This window comes from Phocoena sinus, chromosome 10 (assembly GCF_008692025.1).
Source record: "Phocoena sinus isolate mPhoSin1 chromosome 10, mPhoSin1.pri, whole genome shotgun sequence".
Taxonomy (NCBI): Eukaryota; Metazoa; Chordata; class Mammalia; order Artiodactyla; family Phocoenidae; genus Phocoena; species Phocoena sinus.
Window position 1 is genome coordinate 12,032,028 of NC_045772.1, and position 26,849 is coordinate 12,058,876.

At 39.3% G+C, this 26,849-nt stretch overlaps 1 protein-coding gene across 22 annotated transcripts in view; it reads left to right on the top strand.

Moving 5' to 3' along the window:
- Positions 1–26,849, top strand: part of RBFOX2 (RNA binding fox-1 homolog 2) — a 260,315-nt gene that overhangs the window by 152,953 nt on the left and 80,513 nt on the right. For 2 of the 22 annotated variants that reach the window (XM_032644691.1, XM_032644689.1), the window contains exon 1: positions 20,402–20,676. The exons of 17 other annotated variants lie outside the window; for them this stretch is intronic. In XM_032644691.1, the coding sequence (XP_032500582.1) occupies positions 20,650–20,676 (27 nt within the window). In that variant the 5' untranslated portion in view covers positions 20,402–20,649. Of the gene's footprint in view, positions 1–20,401; positions 20,677–26,849 lie in introns of those variants that run through there. 3 more of the 22 variants (XM_032644688.1, XM_032644692.1, XM_032644686.1) reach the window with 3 other exon arrangements.

Sequence of the window (26,849 nt, forward strand, 5' to 3'; positions counted from 1 at the left end):
GAGCGCAGGCTCAGCGGCCTTGGCTCATGGGCCCAGCCGCTCCGCGGACCGGGACACGAACCCGCGTCCCCTGCATCGGCAGGCGGACTCTCAACCACTGCACCACCAGGGAAGCCCAGAACCCTGGACTTTTAATCACACAGTGTGTTGCTTGTGTAGACCAATCAGACCTAAGACCCAATACTCTGCTGGGTATTAGGAATATTTTAAGGAGTAAGATAGATTCTATTGTGCCTGCCCTCCTGGAGTGGGAGAGGCAGAAATAATATGTATGACAAGTTGGAAAGGATATGTACAAGTGCTAAGAGTGTATGTAGCAGGGGTCTAACCTAGACTAATCCAAAATAATTTTCAGAAAAACTTGCCTTTTTGCTTCTGCTTATATCTCATACTACTATACCCATAATCTTCCTTTTGATAAGATTTTTTCTGTAATGTTTTAGGGCATACTGGGGACTTTCCCCTACGTCCCCTTACCAGTCCGCACACCCCCTACAAAGAAAATAACTAACCCTCTGCAAATTCATTGCAGTAAGTAGGGCAGGAATTCATTTAATTTTTAAACAGCTCTACTGAAGTATAATTGATATATAATAAACTGCAAATATGTAAAGCTTCCAATTTAAGTTTTGACATATGTATACACGCATGAAATCACCGCAACCATGATAATAAATATATTAATCATCTCCAAAAGTTTTCTTGTGCCCCTTTGTAATCCTTCCAATTCCCACCCACTCCCCGCACATTTCCAAGCAACCACTGGTCTGCTTTCTGACACTATAGATTAGTTTTCATTTTCTGTTATTTTATAAAAATGGGATCATACAATAAATACTCATTTTTACCTGGCTTCTTTCACTCATTGTAGTTATTTTGAGATTCATCGTTGTTATTTCATATACCAGTGGTTCATTTATTTTTATTGCCAAGTAATAGTCCATTGTGGATATACCACAATTTGTTCATCATTTATCTGTTCATGGACATTTTCAGTTTTAGGCCATGACACATAAAGCTGTTACGAATATTCATGTACAAGTCTTTATATGGATATATGTTTTCATTTCTCTTGGGTAAATGGAATGCATGAATCATATGGTAGGTTATAATTAACTTTTTCAGAAATTGCTAAACTGTTTCCACATTGGTTGTACCATTTTACATTCCTGCCAGCAGTATTTGAGACTTTCTGTTCCTCCATAGCCTTGTCAGCACTTGGTATTGCAGTCTTTTTCATTTTAGTCATTCTAATAGGCAGGTAGTGGTATTGTTGTGGTTTTAATTTCCTAATAAGTAGTGATATTGAGCATCTTTTCAAGGGTCTATTTAGCATCCCTGTATATTCTTTGTTCAAGTGTCCAAATCTTTTGCCCATTAAAAAAAAAATGGATTACATGTTTTCTTACGGTTGAGCTTGGAGAGTTCTTATATATTCTGGGTATCCTTTACCAGATATATCGTTGCAAATGTTTTCTGTCAGTTACAGCTTGTCTTTTTATTTTCCTCACAGTGTCATTTGAAGAGCAGAGTTTTTAATGAAGTCCAATTTATTAATTTGCTCTTTTATGAATTGTGCTTTTGGTATCATATCTTAGAAATCTTTGCCTAATCCAAGGTCGCAGAGGTTTTCTATTTGAATCTTTATAGTTTCATGTTTTACATTTTTAGGTCTCTGGTTCATTTTGAGTTAAATTTTGTATATGGCATAAAGTATGGATCTAGGTTCATTTTTGTTGCATGTGGATATCTAGTTGTTCTGGCACCATTTATTGAAAAGACTGTTCTTTCTCCACTGAGTTGCCTTTGCACCTGTGGATCTGTTTTTGGATCTTCTGTTCTGTTGCATTGATCTATTTTTCTATCTTGACACCAATACCGCACTGTCTTATAGGAATGTGAATATTAGGGGATTCAGTAGACTTCAGAAGAGTGGTAATGAGGTATGCTATACCTCAGATAATAGCATTTGCTTTTAGCACATACTAGAAAAAAGATAGTCGTAATCTTCGAAAACCTATTTTTGAATAGTGGAACGAAGTGGAGAAAAATACTATGTTCATGGGCTGGAAGACTCAATATTCTTAGGATAGTAATTCTCCCCAAACTGATCTATAGATTCAGTGTAATCCCGATCAACATGCAAGCAAGATTTTTATAGAAATTAATAAGCTGATTCTAAAATTCATGTGGAAATGCCAAGGACCTAGAAGAGCCAAAACAACTTTGAAAAAGATAAACGAAGCTGGAGGACTAACACAGCGAGATTTCAAGCTCCAATAATTAAGATAGTGTGGTGTTGGTGCCAATATTAAGATACACCGTTTAATGTTATGCAATGAGATTGTGTCTGTTAGGCTTTGCAGCATAACAAACCTCCCCAAAACTTAATGGCTTAAAACAGTGTTAATCATTTACTTGCTCACAGTTCTGTGGGTCAGGAATTTGGGTGAGTCTCCTAGTATGGGGAGGCTGGGCTCGAGGGGTCTAGGATGACCTCACTTGCATGTCTGGCAGTTGGCAAGCTAATTAATTGGTTGGGAGGCGCAACTGGAACAGCTCATCCCTCTTCCACTTGGTTTCTTACCCTTCACAGTTCTTCACATGGTTGGCTCAGGGTTCCAGGGAGGAGCAGGAGAGGGCCAGTCCCTGTGGACAAGCACCTGTCAAGCCTCTGCTTGTGTCACATTTACTGATATCCCAATGGCCAATGCAAGTCACAAAGCTAAGACCAAATTCAAGAAGTGGAGAGAAAATTTCACCTCTTGAAGGGAGGCTGTGAAATATTGTGACCATTTTTTGTAATCTACCACAGAGATATTATGAGTTAGTTGAGATGAAACTTTCTGTGGAGGGTAAAAGTCTCTATAATATAAGATAATTATGTGGAATCATTTGTAGACATATTTCTCTAACAGTATGAGAATATTTACAGTTATTTTCTGTATGTAAAGGTTATATCTTTACCCTTATCTTTTATGTACTATCTATCTTTGTAGATTTAAAGTGAATGTCTATTGTCTTATGATTTATGGATACATTTTACCTTAGTAATACTGAATTAGAAGGAAAGCATAATGAAAGACACTTCTAACAAAAATGCTAACTCCTGGCCTCAGAGACTGCATGCCATGTCTGTCACTCCAAATAGAAGAATACATTTCAGCCATAGCATGGCACCCCTGTTAATATGCATACTTCCTTTTGTACCATGTGTCACACAAAGGAGTGTTTCTGTACTTCACCGTGATTTGCTCTTCTCTGGCAGATATAATTTAAAGCATTTCCACTGGTGTAGAAAATTCAGCAATTCTCGCAGTACCTTAGAACCAGTGGAAGTCTTATATAAATATTTTTGAACAGGTGTTTGACTTTGTTGCATATATTTACCTGCCTGCCTTTCTGTAAGCACCCTAAGTATGGCTTTGCTTATGCCATGCTGGTTTGTGCATTTGGAATGGTGTCCCACTACCTCAAAGCTCCCCACCATCGACCCCAATCTATCTGGAAAACTCTTACTAGCTTTCCACAATTCATTTCCAGCATTAACTGCTTGTGAGCTATTCCTGGGCTCCCCCACCCTCGGAAATTAGATGACAGCAGTGGTGGCTGCAACAGCAGTTACCTCTTTATTTTTCTCCCAAGCCATGTTGTGATAGGTATGGCATTTATCTCATGGTGTTTTGGTACTTACTATTTTCTGCTTTCTCTCCCCTATTGTCAGCTCTTTGAGAGCTTTTCCTATTCCTAGGACTTCATACAGTGCTAGAGGCGTCTTGGTTGAATGAATGAAGGTTAACTGAATGAACAAATAAGAGATGGTCTGTGCATGGTGATTAATTCATTTACCTCTGATTTGTATTTTCAAGTAATAAAATGCAGACCCTCCCTTTTCATATACTGATGGGCATATCTGTGTAAAAGGTACTGGCTTAATTCTTTGAGAGAAATACCAAGATGATCTGACAGGTCCTACCCCTAACGAAATCATCCAATTTAAAAAGTATGCCTAAAAATGTAAGACACAGAAGCAAAAAACAAAACAAAAGTCCACCTTGATAGAGGCAGCAGTGGGTAGTTGAATGTATCAGTAATTATTTTTGTATTTACTTGCCACTTGGAAGACCAAGAAGTAGCCCAAGGTAGAAAATCTTATTAAAGTAGGCATCGTGTCTATTTTTCATTCTGATCATGAATTTATCAATTTTGCTGCCATCTTTTTACTGATATTACTGAAACAGCTCTCTCTCAAAACTTCTCTTGGTCTCCTACTTGCTAAATTCAATCATCTTTTCTAAATTCTCATTCTCTTTAACCTTTCTGTATCTCTACTCGACATTGTTATATACTCATCTCTGGTATCAATTTATGAAATACTTTCCCTAGTGCAGGGGACACAGGATAGTAAAGAAAAGAGGAAGAAAGTAACACATGTCCTCTGTGTCCCGGCTTTTGTGAATAGTACACAATCCTGCTTAATCTTTTTATCCTTTGTTGCTATTTCTGCCTTCTAGAAGTGAGTATTCCTTAAGGTTCTATTTTCAGCTCTTTGCCTTGTATCAACTGTTGTCTCTTTCCCTCTTCCCTCCGTCCCTCCTTCCTTCTCCTCTCCCTCCCCACCTCCTCTCTCTTTCCCTTCCTCCCTCTTTCTCCCTCTCTTTCCTTTTTTGAAGTACGTGGTTGATGTTCAGTACACGCTGTGGACTAAATCATTGCAGCCTGACTGTTCCTCCCAAACTCCTCTTGGATCTTCATTTCTAACCCTGACCTCTCTTCCGGGGCTGCCACCTACAACTCTGAGTACTTGTTAGACATTTTCTATTGGACCTGCCACAACTTCAAACCAGTTCATGCTTCTGACTTCTCTCTTTTAGCAGTGTTACCCTTATTTGGCCAGTCAGCTAGACTTAGAAACTCAATGTTATATTTAATTTCCTTCTCCCTTATACCCTTTTTCTGAAGTCTCGAGTTCCTGTGGATGCTGTCCTTGTAACGTCTCCTACATCTATCCCTTCTTTATTTCTACTGTTAACTTGTGGGTTTTGCATTAATAATCTGTAGACTGTTATAACAGTAGCCCCTGGGACTTCCCTGGTGGTCCAGTGGTTAAGACTCCATGCTTCCAGCGCTTCCACCGAGGGGGCACGGGTTCGATCCCTGTTCGGGGAACTAAGACCCCACATGCCACGTGGCGCACTCAAAAAAATTAAAAAAGAAAGAAACCAAGCAGTAGCCCCTAATTGGCCTCCCCACCTTCTGATTGTTCCCTTTTCCATTCTTCCTGCAACCACCACAGGCCATTTTCATAAAATGTTATTTTTGTAGCACTGTTTCCCTCTCAAACACTCTTTAAAGATAAGGTCTGAAATACATAGCCTGATGGCCTGGGTCCTCCACAATGTCCCAGACCTACTCTTCTTGTCATTTGCCACTATTCACTCACAGTCAAGTAGACTGGTCACACTGATCCCAATGTAAGTCTTACCTATTTGTAACTACATTATTTTGCCTACATATACATCTTTCTTGATCTCAGCCCCTCCATCCTCATCTGTCTATCTCATACTCTATCTCTTTTTGAACTTCTGTGTTATCCCAGTTCACAGCAATCTTTGGAACCTTTTCAGATTACTACTAAAATCAATTTTATACCTTAGAACAGAGGTCTTTGCAATCTTTGCCGAAGCATTCTATCCCGAAGCCTAACTAGTATCTTTGAACACTCTTGGTAGGATTGTGGCGTAGGCAGAAGGGAAAGAAAAGGAGAGAAGAAAACAAGAATGAGAGAGTAGAAAAGAGAAGAATCTCAAATATTTTCTGATTATCCAGTACTGGGTAAGTCTTGAGATCCCTAGGGTTGTAAATGGTACAAATTATACTACAGTGTCACCAACTGTGTCCTCTGGCATGAGACTGATATGGTAGTCTGTCTACTTCATCATAACCAAAACTTAAATTTCATAAATCTCAAGATAATTTCTAGGTATCTCACTCTTAAATATCACTAGGTCTCTTTCTGTCTGATATCATTACATTCTCTTTAACAGACACGTTCTAGGTGTGCCAAGTGTTGAAACTTATGGTCTGAATGTCTCTGCTAATGAGATATATAGAAATATATGAAGGGCCATTTTCTATATTCATGTTTCTAATTGATCAATATACAAAAATTTTAATACTGTAAAAGCATTTGTAATACTGCATAGTGTATACTTTTTCAAATGGTGTAATTTGGAATCTTCAGCAAGTAACTCTGAGCTTATTGTGGAGAACTGGTTTTTTTATTTCTGGAATTTTTATTTGAATGAATATAATAGTATTTAAAATTTAAAGGAAATACCTAGTCTGTTCCCTCTGAGGGTGGGGATCACTTAGTAGTAATTTGTGTTGAAAATGTTCACATATTTTTGTTTCTATTTTTAAAATGTCTTTGAAAATGGGAAAAAATATTGAAATGATGTGAAACTTCTGACCCATGCGTAGAATCTCTGTTGGTAAGTAAGGCTACAATAGTCTGCAGAAAGACTGTATGTCAGGAAAGGAGACCCTAACATTTGTAATTTGTAATTTGATCTTTTATAGCATGCTGTCTTTTGGGTGAAAGGTTCGTCTTTCTTTCTATAAGTGCTTTTTAGAATTTTAGTTTCACTAAATTACTGGTCTTAAATTATAACAATTTAAAAATTTTACAGAAAGAGCTAAGTAAAAGACAAGAAGAAGTACAAGGAGTTATAACTCACATATTGAATTATTTTGCCATTTTTCTGAAGGGCTTATTATTTAAACTAGACCTGGGTACTGATTGCTTATCGTCTAAATCCTCCAGTATTAAATGAGAGTTTATATTTATGCCATCATGTTAGGTAAAGCAAAGGTGATAATATAGAGGCTGAGAGAGTATTACTGATGTTTAAAATACTGGTATTCAAAGTAAAATCTGTTTTGATTCCCTTCAACTTATAAAAAGGTAAGTTATAGGAACAGTGAATGCTAATTTAAATGTATTTGACAAATTAGAAGTTTATCTCTAAAGAAATAAATGAAAACCACTATCCCACCCCCTAGAGGTGTTGGTTTTGCCTTATGCCTGTAATATGTATGTGTGTCAATGTGTGTGTGTATAAATATGTACTATATATGGCATATATTGGTGTGCATGTCAACCAGTAAGTTATATATGTGTGTATAAATATATAACATGTAACTTACATGTGAGACACATAAAGCTTATAACTTACATATATAATTTATTGATTAACATACGCGCAGACACATATGTGCATTTACAAATATGAAATTACACCCTAACCATTATTCAACAGTATAATTTTTTTCACTTAATAATGTATCAGTCACATCTTTTCACCATGTATGTATAGATCTATCCTCAGGAAGAATTTAAAGCTCCAGAGATTGATGAGGCCCTCAATAACATATTTGGGGACCACTTTCAGGCTGAAATTAGAACAGTTGTTCTAGAATTTGAGTTACAGTCTATCATCTTAAATACAACACAGTTTGGGAAAATTCCATCTTCTGTGATTAATTCATCAGGTATTGAACTGAGTTAACGCGTGAAGGTTAAGTTTGACAGCCTCACGGCCCTGTATGGTTTATAAGTATCATTATTTCCCAGACTTTATATCAAGAGAATCTTGGTATCAGTCATATCAAGAAGATGTAATAGTGATTAAGATGCTAGTTTATAAGTATGTGTGTGGCCAGTACCGCTGTACTGCTGGACATGAAATGAAGTAGAGGCAAGGTGGGAGGGCAGAGCGTACAGGAGGAAGAAGGATTGGAGAATGATTTCATTAGAAGGGAAAATTTAGTATAAGTTTTTATTATAGAAACATCCCTATTGTTATTTCTTTATTACCATTTTAATAACTATATAGGGGACAAGTAGAACGTATGTTATAGGCCCTTAAGGCATCAGATCAAAAATTTTATAAGGCTCAGTCTCTGTTAAGAATTGGCACAGCAGCGTCTCATAGTTTTAGTGGTGAGAAAGTGACACTATGGAAGTGTCCATTAAGAGCAGCTTTTTAAAAATGTTACTTCCTGTGTGAGAAGTTGCCCACAGTGTTTAATTTCGGACTGTAGCATTGTCTTGCCTTTTGGGTTTACCTGTGTACTGATCTGTTCTCCCATAAACTGCAAATTCCTTGACAACAGAACTGTGCCTGTTCATTCCTCCAGTGCTCAGCACAATACCTTGTGTATAATAGATCAATAAATTTTTAAAATTATACTGAACTGATTTATTGTTGTCCGTCATGTGTAATACACATCGAATCAGGACCAGCAATCTGAAGATAATCTAGTACATTGCAGTGGTCTCTGCCTGATCTCCCAGAACCGATTTAAGGTAAACGCTTAACCAAGAGATCTTCAATGTACTAACGAGGCCATTCTGACTCTTAAAAGACAATTTCTCCTGAACAATACTAAAATAAATTGCGATGACCATAAAAGGAGAAAAATTGCCCTGGGGGTGGAGTGGGCATGGTAAGAGTTAGACTCTTACAAATGCAAATAATCCTCATGGGTTAATCTTACTAAAACATGTTATAATATTACTGGCTCTCCAAGATTAGGGAGATCAGAGTCCCTGAAACTAATTTAGAATTATTTATCATTTTGAACTTTTGAATGTTTGCCCCAAGTAGGGGATTTCTTAGGAATGATAGTTATAAATGGTGTGTCTGTCTTACTGAGCATTTATCTTTACTTTCTGCTCACTCTAGATCCTGTTTGCGAAGAATTACTTAGAAGTTCTCTGGTTTTAGATGGGCCATTTAGGCTCTGAAAGCCAACTCTTTAACCTGCCCTGCATTGTCAGACTGACCTAACACCTGTCTGTGTTTGTTACTGCTTTTAGTATCTGTTAGAGAAATATGTGTGCACATGCGTGTTTGTATATAGTGGCAGGGTGGGTATAGCAGCTTCCTAAAAGGGGAGAAGCAGCTGGCTTTTCTGAAGAGACCTTTCCACCCCCATCTTTTTGCAAGCAGCCGGAGTTAATCCTTCCATGTTTGATTGGAACAGCTGAGAGAGTCTCTGGCATATCTGAAGGTTTCCAGTGGACTCATGTTGCCTCAGAGTTGGGGCCACCTTCCTCTTTTCTAGTGCTGGTCCTGCCAGCTGTCCTAGCTTCTGTTAAAGCACAGCAGAGGAGGTGTTAAATGATACAAATACAAAAACATACAGTGTCATGAAAGAGCTCCTTTTACTGCATGTAACAGTGTGACTTCATTTCTCTCCCATTCCTTTCCACGCAGAAGGATTTTATACTGTTAATCCTAACACCTGTCTGTGCCGGAGACAGTAAGAAGGGTGTATGTATTCGTGTGTGTGTGTGTGTGTGTGTGTGTGTGTGTACGTACACGTACATGCGCACGCGTACGCGAAGTCCCGCCCAAGAAGAAATAGAGAATACCAGTCCCATCTGCCTTTCCACGTCCTGGATTGGGAGTGTTCCCTCTGACGTACTGAAAGCCTAGAATATATATATATCACTTTGGATCCTGGATGCCTTGTGCTTCCTACCGTTTTTGGTGCCACTTTAAGGAGCCCGCGATCCCTTCCTTGGCTGTCATTCTCTACCTCTTGAGTTTCTGGAGGAGTTGTCAGTTTAAAACCAGCAGTAACAGCAAATCTCTAATGTAGTTTTCAGTCTGTAGCTAGTAACTCCATTGGAGCTTTTTGTTTTCCCTGAAAAACAGCCATTTCTTCTGTGTAGTGTTGAGTCTTATTGGGGTGGAAGCCTGGCCTGAAGCAAGCTCTTTTTCTTCATCACCTGAGCCAACATACCTATCTGCGTAGACTGGAAGTCAGCCAAGGATTTTTTGGGTGCTACCAGGTTCCTTTGGACAGGACAGCCAGATCAAACAAGGCAAAAGCTTAGACACTTTTTGTACTGTCTTTATTGGAAGATTTTTTTTCCCCTTTGCTATGTATGGTGTATATTGTATGGATTATCAATATCCTGTTGTCCAGGTAAGCTAAGGGTTATAACTTGTTTCTAGATAGTACTTGATGGTGGGATGAAATGCTTATAAGCTTCCTGTCTTCTGACCTGGTACCATTCAGAGCATAGATTTCCCAAAGCTATTTGCTAATTTGCTGTAACAGGAAGTTTGTGTTTTATAGTATTGAGGGCTGGGCAGCGGTGGTTGCTTTCAATCCTAGAAGTCGTGAAACTTCAGAAGTCCGTGTGTGTGTGGTTACCCACATGCGTGTGTGTGTGTGTGTGTGTGTGTTTTAAATACTGGGCTTGGCATTATAAATGTAACATAATTAAGCCACCATATATATTATAGTAAACTTCAGGCTTCATTTTGAGTAGATGAGAAGCACAGATGGTGGTTTCCAAATGTTGCTGTATTTTTCAGATAGGTAATATACAGTAGAGGGCACTCTCTTCACACTTAACATTTTAGACTTTCTGTGGTGGGATCATTGCCATCTTAATTGTTAACTGGTTGAAATCTAGAATCATAAAAATGTAGGCCTTTATCAAGCATATTCCTGAATAACTATTTGCCTTTAATTAGTAGCAGTACAGTAAATGAAGTTTGAAGTTAAGGATTCTGGATTCTGATTCAGCCTATGGTATTAACACCTCCATGTCATGCTCAAATAGCTTCATTTTTCTTGACTTCACTTTCCTTGTATATAAAATGAAGGGGTTGGACTAGGTGATTTTTCATACGTCATGATTCTTTGAAATATTAATTGTACTGAAAATCTAGAATAGGAAAATAAAAATGGTTAATATAATTATATCTGAATTATAGACACTACTTAGTTTCTCAGTTTGGTTTAGTTTGTTTTTATGGCATTTAATTTTTTTTTTTTTTTTTTACAGATTGCCATTTCTTTAATAATTAGCTCCTACGTTGTGGGTTGGACAGAAATGCATAGGGTTAAAGGAAGTGACAAACCAGTATATCTTATTAGGTATTTGGGGCCTAAAGGCTAACCCACGCTATTTTTTTTTTTTTTTTTGCGGTACGCGGTCCTCTCACTGCTGTGGCCTCTCCCGTTGCGGAGCACAGGCTCAGCGGCCATGGCTCACGAGCCCAGCCGCTCCACGGCATGTGGGATCTTCCTGGACCGGGGCACGAACCCGTGTCTCCTGCCTCGGCAGGCGGACTCTCAACCACTGCACCACCAGGGAAGCCCCCACGCTATTTTTAATTGGACCTGTTGGGTAAGCTCTGTAGAGTAAACTCACAGCTCTCGTTCACGTTGTAAGCTACCAGTATGGAGTCATGTGGGAGGGGATATGGCTATGTTTCTTTAACTATATGATAGGACATTGGTCTATACTACATGTTTTATATTAGCTGTATAACTCTCTGTGATTTTGAGTTATTCAAATCGAGCTTATATTTTCCATAATGAGGCTTTGATACATTTGTGGGTCTCATTTATCTGTGAGCTATTTCTCTCCTGGCATAACACAATGGATTGGTCTATGCAACAGCTTAAGGCTGGAAGTGTCATGAGACTAGATTAGAAGCAAAGCTTCTTACAAGTAAATATTGATGTTCTTTTGAAGAGAAACATCTGTGAACAGTAAATTTCTGAGCCCCAACTAGTAAAGTAATGGACTTGTAATAACTGTAATATAAGTAGTATAAAAATAAAGCTGAAAAAGTAAAAATGTTTCCAAAGAAGATTGAGATGTTGGAGATCTATGAAAAACAGAATTGTAATATGTAAATAAATTTTTTGATGTAGAAAATTGGCCATTCTCCCTAAAAATAAAAATTGTGAAGTGGATTAAAGGGTTCTTGTTTAGAAATTATGACATGTTTGATAGTCTTTTTGGCAGGAAAATTTTATTCATTTATGATAAAATGAATTTGCCACCCCAGATCATTAAGATTTAGTACTGTTAAATGTGGTGCTCAGTATTTGAAACAGCACTTTCCTGACTTTGCTTCATTTATTAGGTTTATTCTGTCTGAAATTAAGGTAGCTTAGAAATGCAGGTAATGGGATATTAAAATTTGAGAGTACACTCTCCACCACATCAAGGACATTAATGTGATTGAAAAAGCAATCTTAAGTTGAAGGGTCCCAAACTATGTTACAGTCTTATTTCTTAGTTCTGTTAGGGTAACAGGTTTTTCCAGTGCATTTATAAATGATGGTGCATTTATGACGATGGTTTGCTACCCAAACCGTCTCAACTATAGTTATAAAATTTTCTTTCTAGCTTCTATTGTATTCTTGTACTTAGTTAAATCAAAGCTCTTTGTTGCATAGTATGAATACTCACGGTTCTGTACCAGTGTGTTATGCAACTGGACATTATTGAGTACGTGATTGTACAGTATTGATTAAAAATTAAAGGTTTTGCACCTATTTTTTAAATTAAGTAGTTCTAGAATTGCTAATGTTGAGATAATGAAACAAAGTGAGTTCTCAACATAGGGCAATGAAGTATTTTAGGTACTTGACCTTTTATTACTCTTACGGTTAATAAAATCATGCCTGTCTTAAGAGTTTGAAATTGGTTATTTTATTAGTTATAATTTTTGCAGAACCAAATCTGGGCCAAATCAGTTTAAAATACAGGCAGGGGAAGCCCCTACAGATAGGGGCTTGCTAGATATGACTTAAAAGACAATGAGTGTAGTCTCCCTACCCATAAAAAATCTATTTGAGAAGCTGTTCTTGAAATTAGTCTTTTGGATTAGACATTTATCACCTCTGACTGGATGGTTAAAATATAACTTGTTAGGATGGCTACTGTCAAAAAAAATAACGAAATCACAAGTGTTGGCAAGGATGCGGAGAAATTGAAACCCTTGTGCACTTGTTGGTAAGAATGTACAGTGGTACAGCTGTTGTGGAAAACCGTATGGTGGTTCCTGAAAAAAATTAAAAATAGAATTACCATATGACCCAGCAATTCTACTTCTGAGTGTATACCCAAAAGAATTGAAAGCAGAATCTTGGAAAGATGTTTGTGTACCCACGTTCACAGCAGCATTATTCACGGTAGCCGAAAGGTGGAAGCAACAGCACAAGTTTCCATCAGTGGGTGAATGCATAACCAAAACATGGTATATACATACAGTGGAATATTATTCAGCCTTAAAAAGGGAGGAAGTTCTGATATAAGCAGCAACATGGATGAACCTTGAGGATATTATGCTAAATGAAATAAACCATTCACAAAAAGACAGACACTGATTCCACTTATATGAGGTACTTGGCATAGTCAAATTCATAGAGACAAAAAGTAGAATGGTGGTTGCCAGGGGCTCTGGGGACAGGGGGAATGGAGAGTTACTATTTAATGGGTATAGAGTTTCAGGTTGTTTTTTTTTTTTTAATTTTGTTTTATTTATTTTTTTATACAGCAGGTTCTTATTAGTTATCAATTTTATACACATCAATGTATACATGTCAAGCCCAATCTCCCAGTTCATCACACCACCCCCACCCCCCCGCCACTTCCCCGCCTTGGTGTCCATATGTTTGTTCTCTACATCTGTGATAAGAGTTTCAGTTTTATAAGATGAAAAGAGTTACAGAGATGGATGATGGTGCTGGTAGCAAATTATGAATACACAGTTGACCTTTGAACAATGTGGAGGTCAGGGGCACCGACCTTCTGCACAGTTGAAAATCCATGTATAACTTCACACTCGGCCCTCCGTATCAGTGGTTCTGCATCCTTGGATTCAACCAGCCGCTGATTGTATACATGTGCAGTGAAAAAAATCTGCATGTAAGTGGACTTGCACAGTTCACACCCATGTTCTTCAGAGGTACACTGTATTTAACACCACTGAACGGTATAAATGGCTAAGATGGTCAATTTTATGTTATGTGACAACTTGTTGCAAGTTAGGGGTTCATCTAGTGTCGCAGTTTTTCCTCAGGCAGTTTTACTTAACCTGTCACCCATCAAACACATTGGCACTGATTATCATTTTGAGGTGAATGGGGCAGCTGGAGGGAGAAGAAGCAGGAACTTACATTTTGGGGGGTGTAGCTGTGTATCCTGATTTGAGGGTTCAGGAGAGCCAAGTACAGCTTAAGGATGTTAGGCATCTGGAAGACTGAGAGACAGTGACCTATCTAAAAGATACGTGTGCCTAGAGGATGCTCAGGTCTGCAGAATGCTATAGAGTGACTTAGCTCATAGGCTGTCCACTTCTTTGTGGGCAGATGACCTTGATGTCAAGGGGGATATATATATATATATATATATATATATATATATACTTTAATTTCTCATTTCAAATTAGTTTATTGCTCACCAAATGTTTTTTGAGTTATGGGCCAGGTACTATGCCAGGCACAGGGATTTAGTGGTGAAGAAAACCAGCAGAACCTCCAGTAATTTAGTAATAGAGACGTGGCATATTGTATTATTGGAGAAACAGTACACTTCAGTTTTCACCGATTAATCATGTATTTTCTTGATAATCTGGTTATTCCTAAACTTGCTTATGTCCCATCCCTTTAAGTATTTGTCTAAGAACCTTTTCCTTAGTCTCTCAGAGAATACAGAGAATGTACACATAATTTCAATTGCATATATGACTCAGTTTAGAGCTTGGGATAGTTTAAAGAGATTTTAAAGAGTATTTTCTGCAAATCTAGTTAATAATTTATGAAGTGATGTTTTCTGATATCTCTGGCCTCACCTGTGTCTTAGTGTATACTATTTGTGATCTTGTTCTAAAGGTTGGTTTGGGGGGACAGGAAATAAATATGAGGATTATTTGTTTTTTATAAGCATATAACGTTTAAAGCAGTTGATTTCACATTTTGCTTACCTTTTTTTCTAGAATGGGTTATATATAACTGAACACTGCCTAACCCTGAGAAAATGAGCTAGGATATGGTGGAATTATCTATAATTTGGCTTTATTTATATTAAAGAGAATGCTGGGACAAGGAATATTAAAGTAGTATTGTCTGGGAGATGCTTATGGAAAGGTATTTATATCTATTAGGTGTAAATTGTTATTTACACTTAGGGTTATGAGGGGGGACATGCTGTGAAAAGCTTTTATACTAACAAGTTTTTATTATTGCCGGAAATGCTGTCCCTTTAATGTTGCTTTTCACTTGGGTGTTAGCAGCAGCCTGGGAAAGTCTGAGCAAGCCCTGCCTTCTGGTCAGGGACTCTTGGACCTGCTTTTAGCATTGCTGGTAAGTGGGTGGAAGGTAGGAAGGTTGAGTCCCTAAAATTGTGGGGAGCAACACCACCTAAAGTGAGTTGTTTTTTTTTTTTTTAAATCAGTGAGTGTTGTTTTGTATAGAATCTGAACTATTCTAACAAAGTAGAAAACAAAGCCTTTCTCCCGCTCCCTCATTTTGTACATCTTCCTTTCGCCTTCAAATTTCTAAGGTACTGAAGTAAATTTATAAATTTAAAGACATTTCCAAGTACTCTTTGGGAAGAAAAGAATGCTTTTATAGTATTTTGATAACCACAGAGATGCTCTTCGTTCTTAGGTACCCGCATATGGATAAATAAATGGCTAGAGGTAGAGATCAAGGCATTACAGTTTGATTTCATCGAACATTTATTCATCTACTGAGGTATTCAGGCGTTGGGTTAGGAACTGCGTTAGGATTGTGAAACACAGTTCCTACCCTCAGATTGCTCACAGTCTGGTCAAAGTTATGCAGAAACAGTATCAACCATGGCTTAGGCGCTAAGGCACAGGGATAAGGGGTACCTAACCCAGGTGTGGGAGCAGGTAGGGCAGCAAAGGCTTTCTGGAGCAGGGGGATCCCTGAAGTGAAGGATGAATTAGCCAGATAGAAGGCCGTACGCAAGGGAGGAAGAACAGAAAACAGAACAGAACAGAGGTGTCGTTGAGGAACTAACTGCAAGTCGTGAAGTGTGGTAGGAGCAGAGGAGAGCAGTGGGTGGGGAGAGGGAAAGCCGGGGCTCTGGACAAGGGGGCTGAAGCCACGTTATGTGTGTTAGATGCCTACTTAAGAGTTAGAATTGTCCCCCTTGTTAGGCTGTGGGCAGTAGTTGAGTTTAATCAGGGAAGTGGCATGATGAGATTTGTGTTTTGAAAGAGCAAGCTCTGAGAGTAGTAAGAAGCCTGCATGGGAAGAGGGGTAGACTGAAGACAGGGAGACAAGTAGGAGGCTGAATGCAAAATAATAAGGTCAGAACCGAATTTGTGGTGCTAGGGGTGAAAAGAAAGGGCACATTTCAGTGAAATCAAAAAGACTTGCTTCTGGTTTGGTGTGGTGTTGAGTGAGAAGGAGGAGTCTTGGAAGGACTCCAGACTTCCCATCAAATTTGGGTTTAAATCTGGACACTTCAGCTTGCTAGCTCTGGTGACTTTGGGCAAGATACTTAGCTTCACCTGGTCTTAGTTCCCTCATCTCTGCAAAGGAGATTAAAATGTCTTGAGGATGAAATGAGCTAAGGATATATGTAGTTGCCTGATAAGACACCACAGAGTAAGTTTTCAAGAACTGATACCTCTTTTACTGGTTATAAAGTTTAACCACATTTCACCAAGTAAACAAACATGGTAGAATGAGTACTAGAATCCAGGCTTCACACATACAGGGATTTTATCTCCTTTGCCCATTTAGTTTTCCCCCAGTGCCAAGAATAGTGCCTGGCACATAGTAGACACTCAAACATTTGCTAAATGAATTAGTGATTCGATTTTAAGAATTTAATTTAGTTTCGGTCTTTTAAGATAGAGAAATTTGTAGGATATCTAAATGGAGATGACCATTATTTAGCATTTGGATATTTTGATCTGGAGTTCAGGAGAGATATCTGGACTGGATATAGAAATGTGGGGGTCATCAAGGTAAATGGGTGGTAATTGAAGCTATGGGATGGATTACATCACCTACAGCAAACGTGTTGGTCAACAGGAGGCCTCGGGAACTAAGGACCATTGTTTAACTTTTTTGAGATGTGTACCCTTTTGAAAATCTTATGAATACCGTAGATCCTCTCTGCACAGAAATGCACATAAAAATAACAAATTTCCACCAGGGTACCTGTGTGAGGAACTGTATACCTTGGGTTAAGAACCTGTGGTATGCAGTAGAAAGAGGTCTGACGATGGCACCTCAAGCAATACCAACATAGAAGGTGGGCAGAGGAAAAAGAGTAAGATGGGGAGGCGAGTTAACAGGAAAAGAGGAAAATCAAGAAAGACTCAGAATAAGAGTTTCTAAAAGGAGGGAGTGCCAAATGCAGCAGACAAGTCAAAGAAGATATAACATGTCCATTGACTTTGGCCATCAGAGGTCTTTGGTGACTTTAATAAGATGCATTTCCGTTGAGTGGTATGGGGGAAAGGAAGCTGGAGTTCTGGGGATTACATAGAACACTGAGCAAACAATGAAGACATTGAGACAACTAGGAGAAGTTCCTTCATTTGTTTATTTATTAACAGATATTTATTGAGTACCTACCATGTATCAGGCACTGTGCTGGAAGCTGGAGGTTGATCCACAAGGGTGGATGTGGTCTCCTCCCATAACTGACGTTCTTATTGTCTGTTTGCCTGCCTACCTCCCCAGCCCCCTCACTCCTGCCCAGAAAATGCCCTGAAATGCATTTCTCCTGGGTACCACTGGGCACACTCAGCCACCAGGGGCCTCCAGTTGTTTTGCTGGGTCAGATCCAGACTGTTCAATTGCCCTTCTCTCACTTGGGCACGAGGGAGCAGATTGTCCTCTGTAACACCACCCTTTAGAGTCAGGGACGCACATCAAAATATCCTTGAGTTTGTGCAGTGCTCACTATGATCAGTGAGTTTATGAAAATTATTTTAATACTTTTCTTTTTCACTTTTAGCTCCCACTAACTCTTTCTTGTGGTAATGACTTTTATAAGTTTATTATTTGCAATATAAAACAGTGGTCCTAAATGTAGAAAAGAGGCATGAATACCAGGCCTAGGGAAACCTTTATCCTAGTCCTAGACTTTTTGCATGTGGGAATCCCTTATTTTTATTTTAAAAAATCTCTTCTTGGGGCTTTGTTGTCTTTCCATACGTATGGAGGTTTGCAAGCTTCAAGACAGCCATGGCTTTCATAAGACTAGCATGTGTGTGAGTGTGAGTGAGTGAGTGAGTGAGTGTGTGTGTGTGGCGGGGGGAGTGGGGGACTCTGTCTTGGTGCTCCTGGTTTTTTGCCCCTAGCACTATTGTGGACCAGTGGATTCAGAGAATGGTATACAGTGATTCTCAGTTTATTTCTTATATTAGAACTGAAAGCGTAAATGATTTAGATTTTCCCAGAAGCACACTGCATTGCCCCTGCTTCCAGTGAAACTCGCCTACCTCTTTTCTGCTTCCTCACTTTGTCTTTAAAATTTTTTGACTGCATTTTATCTCCAGATTGGCTTTTCAGTTGCAAATTCAGAGAATGTAATATGTTCTATCTTCCAGATCATTTCTAAAAATGTTAAATAAGAACAAGTTCAGAACCAATCTATTCCTTTTCTCTTAGCGTTTTTTCCTAATGTTTAAAGATCCCATTCTTTTGTACATATTTCTTTACACGTACAGGTTATACTAAAAGTATACTGATAGCTGTAAAATGCCCAGGACAATGCCTGACATATTGTAGGTACTCAGTAAATAGCAATGACTGTGCCGGTTTCTCCAGGCTCTCCAGATTGTTTGGTAGTTCCTGTGTTCTTTTCAGAATTGTTAAAATGATTATTAATTTGGATGGGAGGATGGGAGCGTGATGGTGGTTTATTGGCAATGTGCCAACCAACATTATTATCCGGCACTTCTTTTTTTTTTTTTTTGCGGTACGCGGGCCTCTCACTGCTGTAGCCTCTCCCTCTCCCGTTGCGGAGCACAGGCTCCGGACGCGCAGGCTCAGCGGCCATGGCTCACGGGCCCAGCCGCTCCACGGCATGTGGGATCTTCCCGGACCGGGGCACGAACCCCTGTCCCCTGCATCGGCAGGCGGACTCTCAACCACTGTGCCACCAGCGAAACCCAATGTGGCACATTTTTTTAAAGCTTGGTTATACATTTTGCCAAATAATCCTCATTGAGACAGCAAAAACTTAAGTATTCTCGGTGTGATTTGTGATTTTTAATTTTGATTTCTTTATGTGTTTATTTTAAAAATAGAAAGCTCAATTTTGGAATTAATCTCTTTGTTCTTCAGGTAATCTATTAGAGATTATTACATAAATATAGCATAACTTAAAATATATAATAAAACCTTTAGAATAGGATCTTATTTATTAGAATACTAAAAAATTAGAAAATCTTTATTTTTATGAGACAAACATCATAAACTCATCAAACATTCACATAGGTTACTTTATTTGAATATGTAATAATAGAAAGTAGGGAGATGTGACATTTATATTCAGAGGTCAAGGACTTTTCCAAGATCACTTGTAAAGGGCAGAATTATGACTTTGACCAGGACTTCTGAACTGAATCACACCTTTATGCTTTTTTTCATTATGACTTTTTACAAAGAGAACTTAAAAGAAACTCTTACATTCAGTAAACATTCTCCCAAACCTCCTGTGTCTATAGCACTCTATAGTAACAATGACTAGTTATAGTAATGACACATGTCCAGTGTGTGTACAAGAAAGGGTTTATGTTTTTCAATAGAGGCTGAGATGCAGAAGGCTGGGGAACGCAAAGGGTAAATTCTCAGTTAATCAGAATTTTAAATGAAGCTGGAAGCCTTGAGCAGCCAAATTTGTATCCACCTTAAGCTTCTTAAGCAGTCATGTTTGTAGATACCTTTTTCAGAATCCCCAGGTTTTTTACAGTAGAAAAAAAAGAAGCACTTAAATTATCTCCCTCCTCTCTTTTTGTCCTTTGCAGTCATTAGACTAGTTTAGGGCAAGCAGTTTCTTGCATATTTCCATTCCTTGAAAACCTTCCAGTCAACCCATCATTGAGCAGCTCTTCTCATCTTTTATTACATCCGCTGCATCTATAAACTGTACATCAGTGGAAATTTTTTTTAATAGTTTCTGTTTCTCTCCTTATTTATTATCAGGTATTCTTAGATGGAACGTTTTAAATCTGTACTTACTATGGTAAGCTGCTGTGAATACTTCCCGTGCCATATAATTAATGCCACCATCGGAGAAACTCCTTAAAATATGCGGGCACATGGCGCCTGCCCTTCCCTCTCTCCCCCCCTCCTTCCCTCCTCCCCCTCTCACACACACACACACACACACACACACACACACACACACACACACACACACACGCGTGCGCAAAGCACACACCAAACTGCCATTCTCCAGCAGGCCTGTTTCTGGAGTTGGGAGATGTCAGCCTGCCGGGAGGGGGTGGGAGGAGGAGGAAGAGGTGGGGCTCTACTCTGATTAATTACCTTAGGCATTCGGGGGTGGGGCTTCCTTCAGCCATCTGCCTGAGATATGGGAGGGAGCTGGAGAAAGAAGGAGGGGGAGAGACTGCCAGAGAGGAAGAGAAAAGAAAGGAAGAAACACTAGAAACAAAAAGGAAGGAAAACGGGGTAAAGGGAGAACAATCACCCACCCTTTAAGAGCTAGACTTGGGGGGGGAGGGGGGTGGAAAGCAAGCTGTGGAAGGTGTGCCCCAGCGCGACCGCTTTGAAGTGTTCATCATCTGTTCCATTTGGTTTATGGAGAAAAAGAAAATGGTAACTCAGGTAAGATCTGTGTTTCCTCCGTGCGTTTCTTTTCTCGTTTCTGAGCTCTAAATAAGATGGGGGGTGGGGCATAGTCACCAGAGTTTTAATTATTACTGTCCTTTTAGAAAGGGCCAGAATTATTGTTATCAGCTGGAAAGTGTTAGTCTGTGCCTGTTGTGAGTCCGTGTGTGTGGTGTATCCGTATCCTTTTTTCTCTCCCCTCCCTTAGCTCCATAGCAGATTCCTGTTTCCTGTACTGTGCAGCTGTAGCTCAGGAAAGACCCTGTGGGGATTCGTCTACCTCTTTGTCTTGGTTCTGAGAAGAGGGAGGGAGAGAGAGACTGCAGAGGTAGGATGAGATTCTTGTAGACTGCCAAAAAGAGGGGAGAGGAATTGACTTCCTTTTAAGAATTGCAGAAGAATTTGTGTTATAAGGAAATCTGATTCCTGATTCGCTTTGGTTTCTCAGAATTGGCAATGGACTTGCAGTTTTGCTGCCTTTGCTCTAAATGGCTTATTAAAAATGAAGGCTAGAAAAATGTTTCGTTTTCATGTCTTTGTTACTGGCAAAGACTGTTTTCTGTGAGAACATAGAAGCATCCAGGTGCAGCAAAGGCAGGTAGAGCCCTCCCTGGCAGAAGAACAAGTCTGAATATATAAATGACAATCACGGGCATTAAAAGACATCTGAAGGAGAGGGAGTAGGAAATGGAAGACCTCTCCCTCTCCCTCCCTCTCCCTTTCCCTCTCCCTCTCCCTCTCCACCTCTCCCTCTCCCTCTCCCTCTCCCTCTCCCTCTCCCTCTCCCTCTCCCTCTCCCTCTCCCTCTCCCTCTCCCTCCCTCTCCCTCTCCCTCTCTCCCTCTCCCTCTCCCTCTCCCTCCCCCCCCACCCCTCTCTCCCCCCACCCCCCGTACCTCTCTCTCTCCCCCTGTCTTTGGTTATACCAGGCAATAGCTGCATTTTAGCAAGTCATTCCTGACAAATGGAAAGGTGAATACTCTTCCCCAATTTACCCTGGCGGTGCTCTTTTTCTTCTTGGCACGTTTCTGTATGTTCCTTTTCCCTTTTTTTTAATATATAGGTTGAGAGGAAACGATGAGACTGTGATTTATCAATGAGAATTGTTTGCATTGTGGAACGTTCATGTCCTTTAGTCTCAGACTTAAGATCAGTTTCACTCCAGGCTTTTATGCTCTATAGGGAAATTTCATCACTGGACAGTGCTTTCCTTTTAAGGAGGTTGCCCCCTTTTTTTTTTTTTTTTTTGTATTCTCTCATCTCTTTTCCTAAGTCACCACCGGAGGGCGAGAGAGTCAACTGGCTATCTGGATAGAGGCATCATTTTAGGAACTGGAACCCTGTTCTGTTAAATGTTATATAATGCCCCGCAGTGCTGTTTGGAAGGAGGTAAAGCATTAAGGAGATTCTCCCAGCATGACCGAGAGGAAAGGGAAGTTTCAAAGAATATGTCTTTCCATAGTAATTTTTCAGCAGATCTGAGTTTGGAGATTATTAAGAAACCCCTCCCTCTTCTGGAAAGTGGAGAAACCCTTGAAATATTTTCTCTTCCACTTCTTATCCCTTCATCGTCAGCCCGATTAACTCTTTTGAAATATTGCTTTACTTTTTAAAAAAGAGAAAATATGTTTCTGGCTTCTCTTTGTTGCTTGGGAGATGATACTTCTTAAACTTGGAGCCTCGTTTAGTTTTCATTAACTGACCATATTAGAGGGTACCAGTTCTCTTCTTTCTCAGCTGTTACTGGAGCCTTCTCAACTACTTGACTTTTCATTGTATATATTGTATATATTTTTAAATCAGTGAAAGAGTTATATAAACTAGGACTTCTTATAATCAGAGGTTTTCCGTGGCCTCTTGGAGCCTGTCCCCTTAGTTTCTAGAGCAGCTGAGTAAACGTGTGCAAGCCCAAGTTCAAATGCACAAGCATTTGCACATTTAATATCTTGGTCTTAATAAGTATTTAAGGAAACTATAATTTTAGGAATGAAGCAGAAGAGATAAATAGAAACTGGAAAGAGGCAGTTGGGGGAGGTTAAGAATTCTAATAGGTAAGTGAAAATCATTATGATTTTCTCAGTGTGTGTGAATGCTGAAGGAAACAAGGAACTCACTTTTGCCCATCCTGAATTTATACAAATGGAAAGTATAGAATGTCAAACTTGTGAATTTTCAATATTCCAGCATGTTTGTTTTTTGTATACACTTTCTGTGTTAATGTAACATACATAAAATAGCAAGATAGGCCAAATCTTTATTTGTCCTATGGTTTTGTTTTGTTTTTGGTGGGGGGGTAGTTTTTGGTTTTTTGAGCTAGATATTCCCAATATTTGATAATGATCTGTCACATAAGCTTTCTGAATAGTAAATGTCTGCAGTGTTTAGGGTTCACTTATCAAAGTTAAACAGTTTATTGTGGTATTTAGTATCTTAACAGGTATATTAAGAAAAGTATTTAGGTATGTTTTCATCATTTTGTCACCTAGGTTCTTTGCATCTTTGATCTTAACATTTCTATATCCCGTGGTTTCCATCGCTCACTTGGTGGAAGGTGAAGGGCCTTCAGTGGATGACATTTTCATCACGTTTATATCCATATTTGTAGCTACACGGTGTACACACATTGTTACTATATATGCTCTGGTTTTATAAGGCCTGTTTTTGGTTTATAAGGCTCTGTTATTTACAGTAAGTTATCAGAGTTTTGCTTTAAAAAAAAGCAAATGGCAATTTAATTACAGAATTCTAGTATAGTAGACAGACATGCTCATGTGACTTTTTAAAAAATAACTTTAGGTTTATCTGTCATTCCTGTATATGTTACAGGAGTATTTCACTGAGGTACTTCTCTTCTTTCAGAGCATGTGAACCAAATTATTGCATCTCCTCACATCTGTGAAAATAACAATGTGGAATAAAAGGAAGGAGAAGAGATACATTCTTGTAATATGTGTCAAATTAGACAAAGTTGTAAATGACTTCAACTCCAATTAATAAGAAAGGTTGTACTATTTGTTGTTGAAAGGGAAAGTATACTAGGCAGAGAGGAAAAGATTTCACAGTGTGGACGTTAAAGAAAATTTTTGTTCTCTACTATAGCGTAAGACTGCCAGTTTCTGTGGAACACAAAGCCCTCCCTTTCTTGGACAGCTCAGTGCTTTGCTGGCATTTTCTTCAAAATCTGTTTTCCATCAGGACCAAGAGGAGGGAAGGTGTTAAGAATAAGGGAGGCTGGAAAGGAGGTTGCTGTTCCTTTAAATAGTGCGGGGGAGCCCAAGTGGCAGCAGGCCACTCCGGAGTGTATTCTTTTGTAATGAATCACCACCAGTTCTATTGTCTGCTACCTCCACTCTTTGTAGCTGGAAGGCCGAAGTCTTTTACCTGAGCTGTGGCCAGGTCCCTATTCGTTCCAGGGTGGCTGGGAGGAGAGAAGAGGGAGGGTATTTTATGCTTTAATTAAAGACCGGTAAGAGAGCAGGTATGTTTTGCTTTGTTTCATTTTCTATTATCCTTTCTGGGTTTTTTTGTTTTTTTGAAATGAGTTGGAGTAGGGAATCTATTCTCTGATTTTGCTAAGCGTATCCCACTTGCTGTGCATTTTGAAGGTCCTCCGTGACTATTTAGTCTCCATTTTGTGGCAGTGCTTTCAAGCGATTCCATTGGGTTGCCAGCCAGGTCCCCCCCCGAGCCCATCCCACCCTTCATCCACAGAGCTTCAGCCCACACTGTTGGCTTTGGCTCACTTCCACTTTCTATGGGCTGCACAGGACTCTGGGAAGTTGGGGGGTAGGCGGAGATTGGGTTTGAGGCTAATTTATGTTCCTTTACAATGAACCAAAAAAAGCCTCACTTTTTCCAGAGCTTTGGTTTCTTTCTGAATTCTTCTACATTGCTCCTTATCGTCAGTTATAACCATTTCCTTGCCAAGGCCAAGGCTGGCCCTTGAAAAACATTGCTATTCTAAAAATTACTCAGTTCCCCTGAAAAGATACCCAGAATTCCATATAAGTAATTAAATCTGAGCAATTTTGATTTACTAAATGGTTTTTCTTCCCAGTCACCTCCCATGCCCCAAAACACACACCTTTTTTCAGCTCCTTCCCTTTATTTTTTTTCCTTTATCTTTCTTCTTAGTTTTGTAGTCGAGACTAGGAAAGCTTAGTGTTTGACAAACTGCTATTCAGGATTGTATTGCTACGGAGCACACCTCCATGTTGAAAGGGAAATGGCACTCCTCACCCCTCTCAGTGGCTTAGCTCAAAGTCCTGGTTGTGTCCTTCCAGTTTCCTGTTCTTCCCTGAAAATTTTCACACACATCCAAAAGATTGCCATATGGGAACAATCTCATTTCTCTTTTGATTTCTGGTTCGTGGACTACTCACATTTTAACTTCTCTTCACGTAATACCTTACCTTGGTTTGTTTCTTGGGCATCTATCTGTATGTGACTGTCATGGTGATGATACAGCATCCTTTTGGTGTACGGTTCCTCTCTGGAATCTGGCATTGTTGATATCTGAAGCATTCCCTTCTGGAATCATAATTCCTCACTTTTTTTCCCCAACATTCCAAAACCGCTGTCAAATCTTTCTTAAACGTTTCTAAACAATACTTCATATGTGAAATCTAACAAACACAAACGGAATGCTCCCCTGCAGTAAACGCTTTGTTGTTTCCAATGTAGTGATTTCATTATTGGGTTTGGATGCTCAGCTTCCAAGCAGAAATGTTTCAGTCTGCCGTCATGATGTATGTTTCCATTTCCCAGATATGCAAGTGTCCCTCTATTACTAGTAGAATGATTAAATTCAGGAAACCTTGGAGTCAAATAATTCATTAGAGGTCATTGCCAGAGTGCAGTGCAGGTCTGATTTTGTCGCCCCTGTGCTTTAAACCTTCCATTTGTTTCCCTTCAGACCCCAGTGTCCTCACTCTGGTCTCTGAGGCCTTGAGTGATCGGGAACCTGGCTGTCTCTCCAGCCTTATCTCCTGCTGCCCTTCTCTTCCCCTATTCTGCTCCAGTGACACTGGCCCCCTTGGTGTTCCTTTTAACACACCTTGCATCTTCCTGCTCAGAACCTTTCCTTCTGTTTTTCTTTTAGATGGAAATGCTCATCCCCCAGGCTTCTCAGGAGTTCTTCTTTGACCTTCCTATCTCAACTTGAATTCCCCAATTGTTCCCTATTCCCTTAACCTGCCTTTTCTTCACTTATCACTGATATTAGTGTTTGTCATTACTCTTTATTTGCTTGTTTATTATCAGTGCTACCCCACCCCTACAAAGAATGTAAGTTCTGTGAGTCAGGGACCTTGTCAGCAGTCTCTTGTATTCCCGGTGTCTAAAACTGCCTGGCATGTAGTCAAAATAATAGCTAATCAGCTAATCTTTATATATGATGTATTACTGTCAGGTACTGTGCTAAGCACTTTACCTACATTAACTCATTGAATCCTCTCATCAACCCTATAATTATCCCCATGGGACAGAAGAAGAAACTGAGGCATATTACGCTTACATAACTTGCCCCAATTTATAAGCTACTAAGAGATGTTGTGGGGATTCATATCCACAGACTGGCTTGGGAATCTGTACTCTTAACCACTGTGCTCTAGTGCCCCTTGTAGGCGTTACATATTCATTTAATACTTGCTGACTGTGTGAATGAATGAATGTAGTTGAGACTCTTATTCACTTACGGGATTTCCATCTCTGACGTGTTCAGGGCTTTGATGAATACTTGCAATAACAAGGAATTCACTATAGAATAAAATGAATTTATTTTTCTAATATTACATAAAAGTAATAGATTAGATAACATTATAGAGTATATATTATGCATTAGGCACCGTCATCAGTGCCTTATGTAATTCCTTTCAGCAGCCTTATAAGTACTGTTAACGTTCGTATTGTAGAACTTAGGACACAGGGATACAGAGAGGTTAAATAACTTAGCCAAGTTGACAGCATCAGGATTTAAACCCAAGGAGTTTGGCTCCAGCTTCCCTGTTCCTAACCACCACTAATAGTTAGTTATTGAAATAACCTTTTGTTATTGGTACCACTTTGTACCAATTTTACATACAAATCACATTTACATACAAACAGTTGTATTCATATCATATGTCACTTGTCAGTCTCTTTTTTAGGTAGGTGGTGTTTTTCCCACCTCCT